At 49.9% G+C, this 18,956-nt stretch overlaps 2 protein-coding genes across 3 annotated transcripts in view; one reads left to right on the top strand and one right to left on the bottom strand.

Moving 5' to 3' along the window:
* The window catches only part of ABCG5 (ATP binding cassette subfamily G member 5), a 25,144-nt gene extending 24,116 nt beyond the window's left edge, over positions 1–1,028 (bottom strand). Inside the window, exons 1-2 of the mRNA XM_037807192.1 lie at positions 927–1,028; positions 537–594 (exon numbers count right to left, since the gene is read on the bottom strand). The gene's annotated coding sequence lies outside the window, so the exon portion shown is untranslated. The remainder of the gene's footprint in view (positions 1–536; positions 595–926) is intronic.
* ABCG8 (ATP binding cassette subfamily G member 8) lies at positions 62–18,956 on the top strand. Of its 2 annotated transcripts, none has more exons than XM_037807190.1 (13): positions 62–257; positions 4,341–4,442; positions 5,687–5,843; positions 10,599–10,837; positions 11,342–11,474; positions 11,577–11,846; positions 14,306–14,468; positions 14,557–14,646; positions 15,356–15,555; positions 16,001–16,077; positions 16,779–17,046; positions 18,013–18,140; positions 18,249–18,386. In XM_037807190.1, exons 1-13 carry the CDS (start codon positions 195–197, stop codon positions 18,384–18,386), a joined length of 2,028 nt encoding a protein of 675 aa, XP_037663118.1. In that variant the 5' UTR covers positions 62–194. The 2 variants fall into 2 exon arrangements, with proteins under 2 accessions (XP_037663118.1, XP_037663117.1); XM_037807189.1 differs by having other exon boundaries at positions 63–257; positions 4,338–4,442; positions 18,249–18,956.

Genomic DNA, 18,956 nt, shown 5'->3' with positions numbered 1-18,956 from the left:
AGAGCTTCCTTATCTCGACAGTGTGTGTTTATGGGAGGGTTTACCAGGGAGGCTTGCTGGGAGAGGGGCAGATTGGCACAGAGGAGGACTGGAGGTTGCCCAGCTCTGGGAAAGAGAGAAAACCTTGGCCCTGTAGGCAGCAGCGGAGCTCCGAGGGGAGCTGCAGCACAGGGGCAGAGACATCTCCGGGCCCCATGGCTGAGAAGACCCCAGCGGAGAGAGGGTTGCAGAACGAGGCTGCCCCCCAGGATGCCTTGGTAAGCGATGGGAGCTGCCTGGGTCCTGGTGGGTGGAGGACTTGGGCCTTTCTTTCCTCCCTCGGGCGCTTTCTGTCCTAACTCACCACCAGGACAGCAAGCAGGACTCCATCTCTGAGGATTCAAAGGGTGAGGGGAGCAGATTCAGGGGCTTGGGATCTGGGGTCCCTGCCTACCCTAAGGTGCTCCCACAGGGGAAAATGATGTTCTTGTAGGGGGCACTAGCTGATCTAGCTTTTTCCAAATGAGACTTGATCACAGAGACGGCTTCACACATACCAGGGCTTCTGCGGGTGGATCCTAGGTCCATGGGCCGCCACACTCGGAATCTCAGCGGCTGTGAAGAGATGAGACAGGATGGCAGATGGCTTTTGAGGGAATGTTAGAATTTATGCTAGACATATGGCCCCAGCAGGCAACCATAAGAAGATCTGGGAGTGAGCTGGGGTAGATGACGGTCTGGCACCCTTGAAGAACCACCTTTGGCTGGCATGGGGTACGGGCGGGCTTCTGAAGTGGAAGGCTAGATTAGAAAACAGAAGGGAAGCAGATGCCGCACCTGCCCTCCCTCATCCCACTGCGCCCCGTGTCTGCTGTGGGGAGGAGGAAAGGACAGAAAGACGAGAAAAGCTGAGGACTCCACACCCAAAAGGGACGGCCACAGGCCACCTGCACGGGTCTTGAAATGCTAAGGCCTGACTTCAGCAAGGCCCAAGGAGCCCCCACTCCTGGTCAGATCTGCAGCCACAGCGAACAACCGTCTCTGTCCTCTGAACCCCCCAGGATGCCAGCCTCTGCCAGGAAATGAGCCAGGAAAGCAAAACTCGGAGCCTGAACAGGACATAGAGTTAGTGTGGCTTTGGGAACACTTTCTGTCTGGAAGGTCAGGTCAAGCGATTTCCCCACAGCTTGGGAGGCAAAGAGCTGCCTGAATCTAATGTCAACATCCGGGAATGTGTGCCAGTCCTGACGTTTCCAATTTCCCTTTCCCCACTCCTGTTACTCAAAATGCCTCTAAATTTTATGGGATGCTTATCACGCATCTAGATATTTAAGGTGCCAACAAGCTAAAAAAACTGTCAAAGTATTTTCACTCCTCTTACCTTGGCATATATTTCTTCCTAACAGCCTGGAAAGGCAAGGTTTAAACTGAGAAATGCTTGGGGCTCCTTGAGGTGGCGTGCTAGAAGGTGCTGACACAGGGGACACAACGTCCAGCTCAAGCCCATAGCCCGGCCCCCTTCTCTGCTCACGCCCCTGTGTGGGGACCCCCTCCCCGGCTACCTGCTCACCCAAACTGAATCTACAAACCCCACAAACTGTCCCTCCAGCCGAGTGTCCACCCCACAGGCAGGAGCAAACCCTGCGTCTCCCTCAAGACCAGCTGTGAGGCCTCTCTGGGCACGCCATTGCATCCCAGAACAGGGAACTAGTGCTCAGTGCCCCCCAAGTTCCTTCTAGTCCGTGATTGTGACTCAGGCATTTGATCAGAAGTTAATACAAGGAGAAATTACAATATAGCCCAGCAGGAGCTAAGCTGGTAACCTACAAATAAACCTGCTTTTGCTTTTTAGGGTGTCACCTGTCAGAAATTCAAGTGATGTTCTGACAGTCATACTGATTAAGATGTCAGCCGAATAGATATTTAAGTATTTGAAAAATACAGAGAGTTTGTCAAAACCTCAGGAAGAGTCTAACAAATCCTCTCTGGGAGCCAAGGAAAATATTTCAAAATGGAGCAGAGGCAGACCCCAACCCAGGAATGACTTCTCTCCTTCTGAAAGCTGGGTTGCCCATGTACTCCTGAGAGGCTTGATCCCTCGGATGGTGGGAGGGTCCCGGGATCTGCTCATCACACAGAGGTGGGAGGTGGGGGGCGAGCCTGAGAGCCAGCACCAGGCGCAGGGGGCTTGCTTCTCTCTCCTTCCTTCTACCTCAGTCTTTCCGCCCTGGCTCCCCTCCGTCCCTCAGCACCTCCACCTTCCCAAAGCACAGCGCAGTGGGCTTGGCACCTCCACATATCACTCCAGGCTCCAAAACACCCCACCTTCCTTGCTCAGCAGCTCCTCCCCACCTAAATTCAGCCCAAAGAGCTAGCAGAAAGCAATGTCTAAGTCATCATCTTCTCCTAAGTGATCAATGGCCCTCTTATCCCTCCTGTGGATTTTGTGTTACTTTTAAAGCAGGATGCTGGTCAACCCAAAAGCATCTCTGAGCAACGGATAGAATTTCCAGTAGTCTAGCAAAATAAAATGGAAAAACTGGTCAGTGTGCGGAGGTGGTGGAGATGGGGGGCAAAGTCCAGCCGTGAGAGGCAGTGCAGCCCTCCGGCGTCCTGCAGCATCTGAGCTGCTCCTGACCTTCCAGGAACTTCTTTCTCCATCTCTAACCTCCTCCACGCCCACCCTCTCCTCTCACACCTGCTTGGGAGGCTTGGGCAGCTGGGAGGTGAGTTTGGGGCAGATCTCTCTCAATTTGATAATATACTTTGAAATATTTCAGTAAAGGCTGTTTAAAGCATAGTGAACGCCCATGTTCCCACCACTCAACTGAAGAATTACCAGTAACTTTGAAGCCCACCCCGCCTTGCACCATGTACCTTTCTCCCTGGCATCCTCCCTGTTCTCCAGAGATAACCCCTCCCTTAAATTGGGTGTTTATATTTCCCATGTTTTTCTGTATGATTTTGGGTCTTTGCAGTAATAGTTCAAACATTAGATAATGCAAGTAGCTGTGGACAGTGGGTTTTCACACTCTCCCGGAACCCTGGATGCTATTCCCAGTGGACCCACAGCAGTCACCCGGAAGGTGCTGTATTTATTTCCCTCCACTTCCACTGGTCTGTGCCAAGGACCTCTCACCTCTGCTACTGCAGTGGTGCTTTGACAAAGAGACTGTGGGATGTTTCTGTCAAGATATTTTCATATAAGGTGCGTGTGTGTTGCACACAGTGAAAAGATGCCCTGATCAGATGCTTGAGGCTAACCTGCCTCTAGCCGGTCTTTTTTACCCACTAAAATGTAAGCTTCTCAAGGGCTGTCTTTTCCACCACTGTATACCTAACTAGCCTAAGCCTGATGGGAGCTCCCCATAAGTGTTTGTTGGATTCTTGACTGATTGACAGAAGGAACGTCTCCGTGTGGAAATGGTAGCTCCATGAAAGAAAACTGAAGTTGGTGGCAACTTGTTAATGAATACATACATTTTCCTGCACTAGAGAGATAGAAGGAAAATTAATGCATTACAAAACTGAAGCCTTAGTAATCAGGTTTTTCCATGTTTGTGCCTCAGTCATTTAAATGATGGAATTGGTAAAATAGAAGAATCATTTCAGCTAAATACAGAATTCAGATCTGCAGACGGTGAATACCAGACAAAGGTATCAGCCGATACCATCACACACTGATCTGTTTGATATATATTCAAATATACCACTACCTCCACAACATGTTGATGATGATGATGATGACGACGACGATGATGATGATGATGATGATGATGATGACGATGGTGATGATAGGGAGGCTTCCTCTGAAGTCCTCTACCAGCATTTTCATTAGCTTTGTTGTGCAAAACTCCTCACCAAAATAAGATGGGACTTTTCTCAAGATGGTGTCTTCCCCAAATATTGAGCATTTACTTACTTGTTAATGGCTGTTTTCTTCTCACAGGAGGGTATGAGATGTCTGTCAGGAGATAATAACTCAGAGAAGAGAAGAGAAAATTAAAAGCAGAGGGTTTTCCAGCTCCCAGCTCAGGTCTTCTCAGTACACGGACACAAGCCCACGAAGCTCCCTCACGAGAGGTGCTCAGATTCAGGTTCCACCATCCCGAGGTTGAGGGTCTCTGGGGCCAAGAGTTGTACTGGGGGAAGCCCCAAAGCCTTCTGCCTAGGGGAGCAGAGATGTTTCCTCCTTGATGCTCCTATTTTCTCAAAGTCCTTGGGCTCCACCTGCACAAACCTACTTCTTACCAACCAGGGATCTCAACCACACCAGGCTGCCGCTCTCCCACCCCTCAGGTCTTCTCCTATGTCCTCAGCAGCTTCCAAAGGAGCCCCTCGCCTGTCATGTCTCTCAGCAGGGCCTGCAGGACAGCTTGTTCTCCTCCGAAAGTGACAATAGCTTATACTTCACCTACAGTGGCCAGTCCAACACCCTGGAGGTCCAAAACCTCAGCTACCAGGTAAGGGTGCGCCTGACTTTCAGAGGGTCTTAAGTTCCCCCAGTGGAAAGAAAGGGTGTGCTTCCCCCCTGCCACCTCCCCGCAGACCCTCTGTCCCCAAGCACAGGGCAGGGGACAGAGTGGAGCCCAAGTTGATCCCTCAGGTGCTGGGGGCAAGCACCATGGTGACTTCCCTCACTCAGCAACTATACACATTATTGCTGGAGGATGAAAGGCATAAGACAAGAACAGGATCCTTGTTAAGGCATAAAGCAAAATGTGTGAACCTGTGAAAAAAATCACTGTAAGTCTTTTTTAGCTTTTATATTTTGAAATAATTTAAGACTTTTGGAAAAGTTGCAAAAATAGTATATAGAGAGTTCCCATGTACCATTTGCCCTGTAGACCCTAATGTTAACATATTACATAACCACAGTACAATTGTCCAAATGAGGAAATTAACAATGGCACAATACTATTAACTAAACTACAGGCCTTATTTGGATTTCACCAGTTTTTATGTGGTTTTTTAAAATTGCAAGATGTACTGTTCCCGAAGCTAACAAAACATCCAGAGCACAAGGACCAGTGGCCTTGTAAAGGTTCTCAGAAATCCCCTGGTAGGATTGAATGACCCCCATTTCCTACCCCTCCCCAGGGGCAGACCGCATGCTGCCCAGATGGCACATGGTGGTGCCTGGGATGGTGACCCTCCAAGGCCCAAGCCTGGCTTCCTGTGGGTGTCAATTAGGAGAAGCTGATGAGCCACACCATAGCCTTGCTCTGCAATGCCATTTACTAGCTGTGTGACTTGAGCAAGTTACTTAACTACTCTGAGCCTCATCTGTAAAACAGGGATTATAATAGTACCTATGCTACAGGTCTGCAATGAAAATCAAATGAGATAATGGACACAAAGCAATTAACATAGGGCCTTGCACATAATAAGCACTCAATAAATTATTAGTAAATTACTATTGTTAATTGAAGACTCTGATTAGATTATATTCTTATTTCTGTTCTCTATTGCACATGCTTTCCATTCCCCATATCATCAGACGGCAGCTTCAGGGTCTCCACATGGCAGAGTCCAGCCTCCACGGTTAGCAGGAGCTGAGCAGGGGACACCTTGGGCCTGTTGTGTGTCAGCAGGGGACTGTCCCCTCATGGGAGGAGCCACATCGGGCACAGAGGAGTTAGACAGAAGCTGCTGAAACCCTCTGACTTATTCAGCTCTCTAGGGAAACTTCTGATCTCTCCCGTAGGTGGACATGGCCTCCCAGATGCCTTGGTTTAAGCAGCTGGCTCAGTTCAAGATGCCTTGGACGTCACGCAGCAGCCAGGACCTTTGTGAGCTGGGCATCCAGAACCTGAGCTTCAAAGTGCGAAGTGGGCAGATGCTGGCCATCATAGGGAGCTCAGGTACTGCAGGGCAAAGAGCAGGGCTGTGGTTTCTCTCTCTCCTGGCTTGCAGAGTGGTCCCTTGGACAAATGCGTGCTTCTTACACAACTCTTTGCCGACTAGTGAAATAACATAGCAGGGTGTTTCAGAGCACAAGTTCTGGGTCAGACACGCCTGGGTTCAGATGTGAGCTCCTCCATTTCCTAGCACTTAAGTAGTTGTTGTTAGGCTAAAGGGTCATGGTTGCGCCTCTTGGCCACCTGTAGATGGAGCCAGAGCTTCTGTCTTTAGTTAATGCCTGTTCTGAGAGAAGACAAAAGTCTTACCCAAGATCATCATGCAGTTTCGGAACTGAGTGTTCTTTCCAGGGGATTCCTGCAACCACAAGGGGCAATCATTTATAGTGTTCCCTCCACCATCACATTCCCAGTTACGGTCAGACAGCTGGGAGGCACAGCCCCCACCGCAACTCTCACTTCTCAAATGGCCCATCCAAGTTTTAGAGCAAACTTCAGCCATCTACAAAGATCCAGATTCTTAAACTGCCTCCAGTAGCCACTTCCCCAGGCCAAATTGAAAATGACAGAATGTCAGAGCTGAAAGGGGCCTGCCTCAGAGTACTGAGTTCATTTTCCTCATTCTATTTCACCTGTCTTTCCCTCTACCAGTTTAGAAGTTATTTCCTCTAATTTATAATTATTTTAGTGTTTAATCTTTTCAATATGCACATTGCCATCTAGGCCAATTGATTATCTTCACGATCCACCAGAACAATAAAAGGTGCATTCCAAAAATCACGTTCTTCTTTCTGACATGCAATTGCTTGGAGTTTTCCTTTCCTTCTTGCTATTTTTTACCCACCCACCCTCCATTGTGTCTTATTATTGTAATTACTTTATACTGTCAAGGTTTGTTTAAATGTACCATCATGTTTACAAATTTCTTTGCTCATCATCATTCCTTCTTCTGTTGCAGCCCATTTCTCTCTTCTTGAGGTACAACCTTCAAAATTCCATTTCCATTAGTAAGGGTCTGTTGTTGGTAAAGTCTGTTTTTATTTAGCTAAAAATAAAAAAAAAAAAACTGTTCTTATTAGCTTTTGAATGATAGTTTAACTGGATATGCAATTCTAGGATGACATTTATTTTCTCTCAGCACTTGGAAGGTATTATTCCAATGTCTTTCGAACTCCTTCAATGCTTACGAGAAGTCTACTACCAGCCTAATTGTTCCTGTGTAGAAATTGTTTTTTTCTCTGGCTGCTTTTGATTTCCTTTTTGTCTTTGTTTTTTGCAATTTCACTTTGATATGTCTAGATATGAATTTATTTTTATTTATTCTGTTTATGATTTTTTGAGATTCCTGATTCTAAGGGTTCATATTTTCTATCAGTTCAAGAAAAATTTTAGCTATTGTTTCTTCAAATATTGTCTTCCCCCCATCCTTTTTACTCTTTCCATGGAAATCATAGGAGATGTATGATGGCCCCTCTTATGCTATCCACCCTGTCTTAACTTCTCTTCTACATTTCCATCTCAAGGCCTCTATGCTAATTCTTTATAACTTCAGATCTGTTGTCCAGTTCATTCTTTCTTTGACTATAGCTAATCTGCTGTTTACCTGGTCCGTCTTGCTTTTTAATTTTAATAAAATTTCACTTCTAAAGCTTCCACTTGGTTCCTTTTCATATCTGGCCCACCTTTTTTTGATAGTATATTATTCCTTGCTCATGTTATTTTTATTTCTTACATTATTTTAAATGTAAATCTTTATATTTTGTCTGATAATTACACTATTTAAAGACCCTGACAGTCTAATTCCGTTATGTTATTTCTGCTGACACTTGCTTATGATGACATGTAGCCTAATGCGTTTTGTAATTTTGGAATGTGCACCCATATTCAACTGGGCTTCTTCTGTGGGAATTCCCTACAGTCTTAGTTGAGGTACAGCTTTCAACGGAGGATTTGTGTTTGCCTCTGCCAGACTTTCTGGTGCACTGCTACTGGGGACCCCTAAATATTCATTTCTTAGACTGAGGTGTCCTGGATCACACAGGATGTAAATTCCAACTCCAAATCTGTGTGTAGATGGACCTATAGGTTTGTATTTTCAAGGGTGACTTTTTTCCCACCCACACCCCTGGCTAAGACAGACAGATTTCCTGGTTGCTTCTCTCTGATAGTGGGCAGAATCATTACTTAGTTTATCCTTTCATGTAGGTTAGGATCCTGCTTTATTTTTGGCCCCAGTTTCCTCTCCTCATCTTGGCTCTTAGACAAGTTCCTTGTTTGCATGAAACCGTTGAAAACCATATCTTCTAGTTAAAACAATTAAAAGAGGTCATCTCAGTGCTATCACCCATTTACCACTTTGATTCTGTTTTTTTCTTTGTGTTTAATCCCTGGAGTTTTCTCTAACTTTCCTACAACTCAGCTATGCATTTTAAAAGATGTTTGTAATATTTTATCCAGCATTTTTAGATAATCCCCTATATTTCTAGAGTGTATCCCATCCCCCCTCATCTCTCTCTCTCTCTCACACACACACACACACACACACACACACTTTTATTTTATGGATAAGGAGACTAAAGCTAGACAAGTTAAGTGATTCACCAATTTAAGGACACCCTTTAATGCAGAACCAGAACTAGAATCTTAATCTAATTCTCAGATTAAGGTGTTTCTCCTTGTGACATCCTTACATAGTCTCAGAGAGAGAGCACTTGCACCTTTCAGTTAATTATTTCCAGAGGTTGAGTTTACTCAACTACCTGAACACCTGTTCCAAATTTTGACCGTTTTCTGATAGAAGTTTTGTTTATTGTCTAACCAAAGATCAAAATAGATAATGTGTGTAAATGCACTTTGTAACTGTAATGAGCTTACAAGCCCGTCATTACGTCCCTCCCCACTCCCCACCCTACGCCTGCAATTCTGACTTAGGAGAGAGACAGAGAAAAAAGGAGACTTTCACAGGCTTACTTTATTTTTGTTTATAGACTCCTGGTGTCTTTTCTTGTTAAATCTGCCATTTCATCATGAATTGAGCATGTAAATGGCACCTGGGCCCTCATCAAAGGCACTTCCACAAAGCTTTAGAGTCATCGTGGTTGATACTGCTACATACAGACCTGCTGCTGTAGTGTCCCTGATTTACATTTGAGGAAAGTGAAGTTCAAAGCAAGAAGTACACTGAGAAGTCCCCGGGTTCAGTGTTTTTTAACTTCAGGTTTCCTTGGCTGAAATTATTAAAATTTTTCCTTAAAAAGTGTTATTGGTTATATTTCCAATGACTTTTACTACACACAGGCACAATAGGACTCTGGCCATAATTTTAAATAAATAAACAGCCCCAGGCATTCTAGCTTATTCTACAGAGTCAGCGATTTCCAAGGGTGTATTGTGATCAGTAAATTTACTGATTTGGAGAGTCCAGCCGTTGTATACGGGTCTCAGATGCCTGTGGATGTTGTCTCCCGGTTCACAGAGCACCTGCCCACATGCAGGAGGCGTCCTCCTCAGGAAAGCCCACCACTTCTCTCGCAGAGCTGTGTTTAGGGAATGTGGCCTTCCTGCCCTCTGACTGGGAATCCGGTGGTCCTGTGAATGTTGGCAAAGTCTCCCGCTCTCCCGGAGTCCAGATCACGCCCCCAAGACTGAGCAGGGAGCACGGCCAAAGCTCCCACCCCTCCGGGTTCTCTCTGGTTATTGTGCTTCACCAAAGTTTTCAGGACCTTAAACCCAAGAACCAGCGTGCAGTCCCTCTCCACCCGCAGGGCCCCTGGGTGGTAACTGGAGGACCACATGGGCAGGCTCCTTGGTTTTTGCTGACTCTGTGGGGATTGTGGGGCTGCCTGCAGGTGGCAAGGAGGAGCCAATATCTACTGTTTATCGGCATTTCCTTTGATAGAAAACAACCTGGAAAATGATCTCCTGTTCTCCAACAACACACAGCAAGGAAACCAAATTCCCACCTGGGGGAATTGTGCAGACCTCATTCCCAACCTGTTTGCAGGAAGGTGTTCTCAGGGCTTGAATCCGATTTGCATTCACAACTTAAATAAAGAAAGAGCTAATGACCATCCTTTTGGAAAGTAGGTCCAATCTGACGCTTACTCCTCCAAATCAATAACAATTGATGGGTCATTCACAAATGGTTGGTGTTAATTTGTGCGCAGTGGATCATTTTTTTAGAGATGGAGAACATGGGCGTACACTGTAATATAGCTTAAGAATTATTTTCACATCTATTATTTCTTCATTTTTTTTCCTCCCTTATTTCTCAAAATAGATCCAGTTTTGCATTTTTAAAAGACACCCTATTATTGCTCCAAATTAGTCCTTCCTACAGAGCCAGCTTCTGAGCCAAACGATGTTGAATGATGAGACATTGCTGGAATGTTTGCCAGCCAAAAATAGTTATGCTTAGCGGGGCAATTAATGCCAGCCCGTATTGCTTGGGGAGAAAGTGCGTTGATTAGAGGTGGGAGGGGACCGGCGCTCCAGGTTCACGCAGACTCCTCCTCATGCAGCCACTGGCTGACCTGGCCTCAGTCCCCTGGAGGGTCCAGTTGGTGGCTGGCTCAAAACTGATGCTCCAGTGGAGGTGCTGGGGTCCCCCCATCTAGGGCTGAGCCATCTTCCCTAGGTGTGGGTCACTTCTGCAAGGACAGAGCAGTCCGGAGAGCCTGGAGAAGCTGCAGGGAGCAGCGACTTGCAGGCTGGTCCCCAGAAGCTCTGCCCTCAGGACCGTCTTTGGTGGCTCCGCAGGCTGCGGGAGAGCCTCGCTGCTCGACGTGGTCACCGGCCGAGGCCCAGGCGGCAAGACTAAGTCAGGCCAAGTCTGGATCAACGGGCAGCCCAGCACGTCCCAGCTGGTGAGGAAGTGTGTGGCCCACGTGCGCCAGCACGACCAGCTGCTCCCCAACCTGACCGTCCGCGAGACGCTCACCTTTGTCGCCCAGCTGCGCCTGCCCAGAACCTTCTCCCAGGCCCAGCGTGACAAAAGGGTAACTAACTGACCCTGGTGGTGACTCTTGGGGTCCCCAAAGTCATGATGTTTTCCTCCTCCCTCCATGCCCTGCCCTCCCTCGAGATCCAGCCGCAGGCGGAGTTTGAGCATCTGGTTTACCATCTGCCCTGCCCTCGGGCTTCCTTTAACACTGGCTGCAGCCCTTCTTAAGCCATCTCAGCCCTAGGGGATTGTTTCCCAAACACTTGTCAAAATTTGTGATGAATCTGTTTACTTGCTTTCTGGTCCTGCCTATGGGCAAGGACCCCAATTGTCTGTCCCCATTACATGGTCACATCTCCAACATCGCGCCCAGCGCCTAGCAGCTGCTGAGGATCTATGCAAAGAATCCCGCACAAAATTGCTGGAGTAAAATAACGTGCCAGACTGTCCTTGCTCACGTTAAAACCCTACCGAAGGGGCAGGCCCTTTTATAACTTGAGTAGGGGTATCTCCCGCCCGGAGGCCGCCCCTGCAGCCCTGGGCCCCTTCCCGCCCGCAGGTGGACGACGTGATCGCGGAGCTGCGCCTGCGGCAGTGCGCGGACACCCGCGTGGGCAACGCGACCCTGCGCGGCGTGTCCGGGGGCGAGCGGAGGAGAGTCAGCATTGGGGTGCAGCTCCTGTGGAACCCTGGTGAGGGGCGCCCACGAGCCGGCGGGGGGACGAGGGGACGTGGTCCGCCCTGGCTTGGCCGGCTGCTAACCCACCAGGCTCCTTCCTCTCTCCGCCGGGAAGGAATCCTCATCCTGGATGAACCCACCTCGGGGCTGGACAGCTTCACGGCCCACAACCTGGTGAGAACCTTGTCCAGGCTGGCCAAAGGCAACAGACTGGTGCTCATCTCCCTCCACCAGCCGCGCTCGGACATCTTCAGGCTCTTCGATCTGGTCCTCCTGATGACGTCCGGCACCACCATCTACCTGGGGGCAGCCCAGCACATGGTCCAGTATTTCACCGAGATCGGCCACCCCAGTCCTCGTTACAGCAACCCTGCTGACTTCTACGGTGAGCCAGTGAGGTCGGCAACACTGCCTGACCACTGCCAGAGCTTCCTGAGAAGATTCCGGGCAGAAACTCTCAGAGGCTTCCAGAGAGGAGGGGCAAGGATGGAGGGGTGGGCAGAGGGTGGCAGAGTATGGGTCAGTTTGCCAAGTAGCAAATGCTAAAAATAAGGACCTGAAAAGAAAAGAAAAAAAACAAAAACAGCTTCTGACAGATAGCCACTGTTTGTGCACAATAGAAAAGAAACTTACGGAAGTGTCAAAGCTCAGAGGGAATAGAATCCAAGAGGGTTTGGCTCAATTTCTAGAATACTTGGGATCAGGAAACCATGACGAAATCTTGAAATGATGCTTGCCACTCCCTTCTGCGGCAGAGAGCCTGAAAGTGCTGGTTGGTGGGGGGAGTCCAGGGCACAGCCCCTTCGGGGTCTTTTTGGTAGTCCTGGCCAACGAATGTCTCGACAGGAAAGCTGCTCTGCTCAGCACCAGTATTGACTGTCTGCTTTGGGTCCTGGGTCCTTGTCGGAAGCATGAGTCACTTTCATCATTCCTGGGGGATAGCTGCCTCTCCAGGTGCCCACTGGAAAGCAGGAGCCCAGATTCCGAGTACTGAGGAATGATGCGGCCTCTGGGCTGGTGGCATCGGCTGTACCAGGGCCAGGGGAGGCATCAGCTGTGGCCTGTCCCACAGGTCACCTGACCCATGGCCTCAACGCATGAGCCCAGGGGTCCCAGGAGCCCAGCCTTCCTCCCAGGACCTCACCAGTTAACATGATGACAGGGACATTTACTTGAAGGCATACCCTGGCCCAAAGACACCAGGCTCCAGAGGGTCTCCCGTTTCATCCTCACAGCCCTGCCAGGTGAGGGGCATCTCCATCTTTACAGTGAGAACACCAGAGCTGGAGAGCTAAACAACTTGCTGGTCATGGCCCACCTATAGGGTGCAGAACTGGGACTCCCAGCCAGTGTGTCCGGCTCCCACTCCACTGCCCACACCTCCTCACCAGGATTCTAGGCCTCTCGTCCCGTCCCCCAGGAGGATGAGCCACTCTCTCCAGCTGGCAGCTCTGGGGCCCTGCGTGAACCCACAGGGCAGTCACCCTCCCTCCCCCTGCTCGGGTGTCCACGTGGCTTCCGACCGGTGTGTCATCCTCAAGGCAGCCACCTGAGATAAGGGGTCAGAGTGCACGTGCCAACCTGGCCACCCAGAAGAGATCCGAAATAACCCCGGAGAGGGGTTAAGAGAGATCAAATGTCCATAAAAGATCTGAAAATCTGATAAAAGCTTTCCTCCTTCCCTTCCTTCTTTCCTCCCTCCCTCCCTTCTTCTTTGTGTCTCTCTTTCTCTTTCTTTCTTTTCTTTTCTTTCTTTTTTTTTTTTTTTGGTGGAGGGTTCTGGCTGGCGTCCCTCACTCACCTGGGCTGCAGGAGCCACATGCAGGGCTGTCCTGGGAATCTGCTGTTCTGAGCTACAGCCCCACGTGCTGGTGGAACGTGTCATGGAATAGAGCCCCCTCCTAGGCGTTATCCTTTCTTGAGATGTGTTATGGAGGTGGGAAGAGGAAACGGAGCAAGGCTGAAATAAGCCCTAGCCCAGGCAAGGATGGAGGGAGGAGAGGCCTCCTATGGGCTGGAGTGAGGCCAGATTTAGGAAGGCCCCACCTGGGATGGGTGGGGTTTGCCTTTTCGGGCACAGGGTAGCAACCTCTAGAGTTCAGGGGATGAGTGTGGGTCAGCACTGGCTCTCCAGTGGGTGGTGCTGGCCCCTTCCCCAGGGACAGAGCGGCTGACCAAGGGCCAGTGAGAACTCGGCGTACCGGAGACTACACCCTGGCACCCTACAGCCCAAATATTCTCCCCTTCTCAGAGAAGCTGAATCACCATCAACCACACTGGTGATTTACAGTGAGAAATAGACGAGCCAGGAGTCGAGACTGCTCAGCAACCCCCGACTAGCCCACTGGCTTCCCGTGGGCAGGCAGACCTGGGAGGCTGAGCCTCAACCAAAGCTTCTTGGATGGCCGGAGTCAGAGCCAGGGTGTGACTGTGCCGGAGCCTCTGGCTGTGAAGTTCCAATGCCCCCTGCTCTGTCCTGGGGTGTCCCCCATTCTGAGCCTGGGTGGTGGTCCCTGGACCTGTGCCTGGTGCAGACAAGTCCTCCACCATTTCTCACTTCTGACCAGCCCACCCTGCCCCTGATGCCAGCTTCCTCTAGGTGGGGGTCCCTGGCAGGGCACATGGCCAGTCCTGTGGGTCTGGGGGCCTCGTCTCTCTGCAGGGTGGCTTTGCCTCTCTCTGTCCTGACCCAGCTCCATGGTTCACCTTCAGAGGGAGGGGAGCACGTCTGGAGCCCTGAGAGCTGACCACTCAGCCCTGTGGGCTCGGTGTTCACTGCGCTCCTTACCTGGGAGCAGACGCCAGTGACCAGGCCATCCCCAAACCCACATCCTCTGCTTGCAGTGGACCTCACCAGCATTGACAGGCGCAGCAGAGAGCGGGAAGTGGCCACCAGGGAGAAGGCCCTTGCACTTGCAGCCTTGTTTCTAGAAAAAGTGCGTGGCTACGATGACTTTCTGTGGAGAAGAGACACGAAGGACCTCGGTGCCGGCCCTGGTGCAGAGAGGTAAGGTGGGCTTGGGCGGCTTTGGGTGCAGAGCCCCCTGCCGAAGGTGGCTGCCTGGTGACCCGGCCACTCCTCTGCCTCCCGACAGCCTGGTCCCCCCGCAGGACACTGACCACCTCCCGGCCCCCGCGGGCAGTGAGCTGCCCGGAGCTGTGCAGCAGTTCACCACGCTGATCCGGTAACTGCGTCTCCTTTCATTTCCCCCCAAAAGTCTTTGCACTATCAAATGAAGCCCCTTCTTTCTAAAGTGAATTTGAAGGAGGAAGCAGGACTTAGAATTATTTGAAAAGCAGGCCTCAGCGTGATGCAGAGCACACCTGTAACTTCTCTTCTTTAAATGAAATGAAAAATCCTTACCATCTGATGATCATAGAAATAATTTAGGATAATTGTGGAAAATGCAGACAAGACAGGAGAACCTCACAGCAGCTCCCAGAGAAAACCAGAACCAACTGTGTGGGGTGCGTCTTTCTAGATGTTTTTAAGCACACATATGTTTTAATACATAGATGGGATCGTGCTCTGCTTATTTGTCACTCAGAGTGGCTCCTCCACTTCTCACCTGATTAGATCTTCCTCGTCCTTCTTAACGACTGCCAGTCCGTGGTGTGGCTTTAGCCTTAATTCGTTTACCCCAGCCCATATTGATGGACATTCAGATTATTTTTAGGCTTTTCCTTAAAAATCTTCAGGAAGATTTCCTTAAGTAAAATTGCAAGGCTGATAAATTGATGGTTGAAAAATAACACTCATTTATTGAGCACCTATGACGGGACACAATTCTCTCTTAGGACTGGCCCTACTTTACGAGGAGAAAACAGGCTCAGAGAGGTTAAGTGACTTTCTCAAAGGGGTGGTGTGAGTTATTCTCTAGTTTGTTTTTTAAGTCGTCAGATCTCCAACGACTTCCGAGACCTGCCGACCCTCCTCATCCACGGGGCGGAGGCCTGCCTGATGTCCCTGGTCATCGGCTTCCTCTACTACGGCCACGGGGCTGTCAAGCTGTCCTTCATGGACACGGCGGCCCTCTTGTTCATGACGGGGGCGCTCATCCCTTTCAACGTGATCCTGGACGTCATTGCCAAGTGTGAGTGTCGCCGCCCGGGGCAGCGGGCCGGCAGCGAGGGGGCCCCACCCCTGAGCTGGGCCAAAGCCCCCGTGCTCCTCTGAACTCCAAAAGGGGTTTGCTGAATAATTTCAACTTGATTGTGAAATAAAAAATGACAATTGTTTTTAAAGATTGGTATTCAAAGGACAGCAAATTGCCAATGAGTCTAGCCGTTCCTATTCTAGCAGTATTCAGAGTTGACAGCAAAGCACAAGCAAAGGGTTTCCCCTGATCTGATTCATCTGACCAAATGTCTAACTTAGGATGGTTTTACTGTGCCTGCTTTTTAGAAATGTAAAAAAACAAAACAAAACAAAACACAGAGAACGTAACTTTTTAATTATATTAAGAGAGAATAAAAAACAGAAATATTGTAAATTAATTTCACTTTTTCATTCTCTTCTCCTTTTCTCCTCTCTTTTAGGTCACTCGGAGAGGGCAATGCTTTACCATGAACTAGAAGACGGGCTGTACACGGCTGGTCCATATTTCTTCTCCAAGGTGACTTGCCAGGGTTGAGAGTGAGTGGCCGCCATGGGGTGGGGGTTGGAGGCCGAGAAAGCTGCACTGTTTGCTGGGCCTGGCAGGCAGGTCACGGGGAACAGGATGTCCCCATAGAGCTGTGCATCATCTGTGGTTGCAGATACCACATCCCTAGGGGAGTTTCAGAGAATGGATACTTCGAAAACATTTATGTGAAGGGCCAGGAGTGGGAACCAGGAATGCCACTTTTTTGGTCAGGATGAACCTAAGAAAGACAAGGTGGGAAACACCTCTCAAGCCTACAGGTCCCTGGGAAGCAGGTTGGGCACATGTTACTGTCTTTCTTTCAAGGAAATATTAGCTCAAAAAGGTTGTGTGACTGTCCCAAGGCCACACAGCTTACTAGCTCCAGGCAGGCAGGAAGGGGACTTGAAACCAGGTTTCGGAAGAACAGATACCCAGCTGCGGTTTCTACTGGCCGTGCTGAATCCCCGTGGGAAACAGCTCCCCACCACCCCCGAGGGAGGGCGTGGGTCTGTGGAGAGACCCCAGCTGTGAGCTCATGCCTGTGGCCCCACACCCACACCCACTGCATCCCCGTGCCCGATCCCTGCCAGGAGGGGCCTTTGGTGACCTTGGGAGATGCTACCTTTAAACATTTAAAAGATGATGGTAGATGAAGGAAGGCATCGGCTTCATGTCCCTGCTGTTCTCTGCAGGTCCTGGGGGAGCTTCCAGAGCACTGTGCCTACGTCCTCATCTATGGGATGCCCACCTACTGGCTGGCCAACCTGCAGCCTGAACCCGAGCCCTTCCTGCTGCATGTCCTGCTGTTGTGGCTGGTGGTCTTTTGCTGCCGGGCCATGGCCCTGTGCATGGCCGCCCTGCTCCCCACCTTCCACATGTCCTCCTTCTTTGGCAACGCACTCTACAATTCCTTCTACCTCACTGGGGGCTTCATGATAAGCTTGGACAACCTGTGGACAGGTGTGGCCCATACCCCCTTGCCAGATCAAGCTGTTTTAGGCTTCGTGTGGCTGGAACAAGCTTGCTTTCATCAGGAGATGAAATCTCATCTTTTAGACCCCATCAAGGCTGATCCCTCTGGGAGCAGGTGCCCCCTGTCAGCTGTCCTATGCCCAGAGGGAATTCTCCCGAAGGTGCAGCTGCTCCTTCTTGGTCCTGTGGCCAACACCTGGAAGTCACCCTTGAGGCTCTTTCTCACTCACTGTCCACATTCACCAGCAAGCAGGCCAATCTTCTCCTGTCTTTCTGAAACATCTCCTTGGCTCTCTCTCCCAGCCTTGGCCCCTGTCACCTCACCCTGGGCTAAGTGGTTGGTCTGTGGATCTCTCGTCCCCCACTTCCCTCTCAACTCTCACTCCAGGCAGAGTGAACTCTCTAAGTGCAAATCCACGCCACTGCCTTGACCCAACCCTCCCAGGCTGCTGCCTTGATCCAGCTTTTCTGAAACCCCCCACACGCTCTGCTCACTCACTTCGGAGCCCATGTGCCAGCTCTTTCTGAGGGAATGCCATTCCTTCCCCACCTTGTCTGCTGGTGAGCCTCTGCTCACCTTCCACAGATCCTCTCTTCTGTGAGGCCTTTCTTCACAAAGCACAGATTTAACTTCTGGCTTGGGTCTGCTAAGTCTCCACAACCTGTAAGCTCTGTGAAGCTGAGCACATGATGGGCCGGCAGAGGAAGGGCTCTGCAGCCACCCCAGCCCTCAGCCCCCATCCATGTCCCAAGCTGCCTTTCTGTACCTTTGTCCTTTTGTCCCCTCTCCCTACCTCTGCTTCCTCAGAGGAACTTTTCCCTGGCTTTAGCCACCTTGGCCTTTTCTCCTGGCCCCCTCCACCCATCCTGGATGGGCACACTTCCCAGGGAGCAGGTTGTGCCCTTAAGCAAGGGGTTTGGTCATCTGACTGATGTGACTCTTACTGCCTTCAGTCCCTGCGTGGATTTCCAAAGTGTCCTTCCTCCGGTGGTGTTTCATGGGCCTGATGCAGATCCAGTTTAATGGACGCACATATTACACGGAGGTTGGCAACCTCACCGTTTCGATCCCAGGAGATGTTGTAAGTAGTGAAGGCCTTGGCTTTTAACCCGTTTGTTTTTTCACAAACCTAGATGAGCAAGCAGCTGCACTTTGTTTGAGTGAGCTCACTGAATGTTTGTGCCCCCAGATTGTCAGTAGCATGGACCTGAACTCGCACCCTCTCTACGCTGCCTACCTCATCCTCATCGGCATCAGCAGTGGCTACTTGATTCTGTACTATGTGTCCTTACGGTTCATCAAACAGAGATCAAGCCAAGACTGGTGATGTGCACCAGACTCCTGCCCGTCGCTGGGGGCCTTGCACAGACCCTCCAACTGCACTCCCTTCCTCCCAAGGAGCCCCTTCTTGGGGATGAGAAGGACCATGACAATACAGATGCTCGGCAACACCTGGCCACAATGCTGCAGTGGCACAGACCGGCCACAGGATGGCAGTAGAATAAAGAAAGTCAAAAGGGATTTCTGATCACTGGCCAGAGCTTGTGATTACTGGAAACGTGAAAACCTATGCTTGGTGGCACCTACAACGTTACTAATTTATTTCCTTCTGATATGTATTTATTTAGGCAATTAAATGTAGGACGGGAACAAATTACATATGAATTGAGTCACCAGGCTGTGCTGGAATAATTAGGGGCCCAGAGGGAACAACAACAGGGGAACTACTGAAATGTTTGGCCTCTTATCTTCCAGGGTCCCCAAACTCTGTGTTGAGTTACTCTCAATACAGAAAGTGCTCTTCTAAAACATACCAGCAAGGCACCATCCCTCCTTCTGCTGTGGGGTAATGGGCTCCAAAAACCAAACGGAAAAATTAAAATTTATTGAGCATCTA

Source organism: Choloepus didactylus, chromosome 17, assembly GCF_015220235.1.
Source record: "Choloepus didactylus isolate mChoDid1 chromosome 17, mChoDid1.pri, whole genome shotgun sequence".
Taxonomy (NCBI): Eukaryota; Metazoa; Chordata; class Mammalia; order Pilosa; family Megalonychidae; genus Choloepus; species Choloepus didactylus.
The sequence above is the reverse complement of the archived record's forward strand: the minus strand, read 5'-3'. Positions and strand labels throughout refer to the sequence as shown.

What these genes read in the sequence shown, in the direction of transcription:
- ABCG8 (XM_037807189.1), top strand. Translation starts at nt 195, where the DNA reads ATGGCTGAGAAGACCCCAGCGGAGAGAGGGTTGCAGAACGAGGCTGCC. An exon ending in CCTGGACGTCATTGCCAAGT is followed by an intron (nt 15,556 to 16,000) that starts GTGAGTGTCGCC and finishes CCTCTCTTTTAG; the next exon opens with GTCACTCGGAGAGGGCAATG. An exon ending in TTTCGATCCCAGGAGATGTT is followed by an intron (nt 18,141 to 18,248) that starts GTAAGTAGTGAA and finishes TTGTGCCCCCAG; the next exon opens with ATTGTCAGTAGCATGGACCT.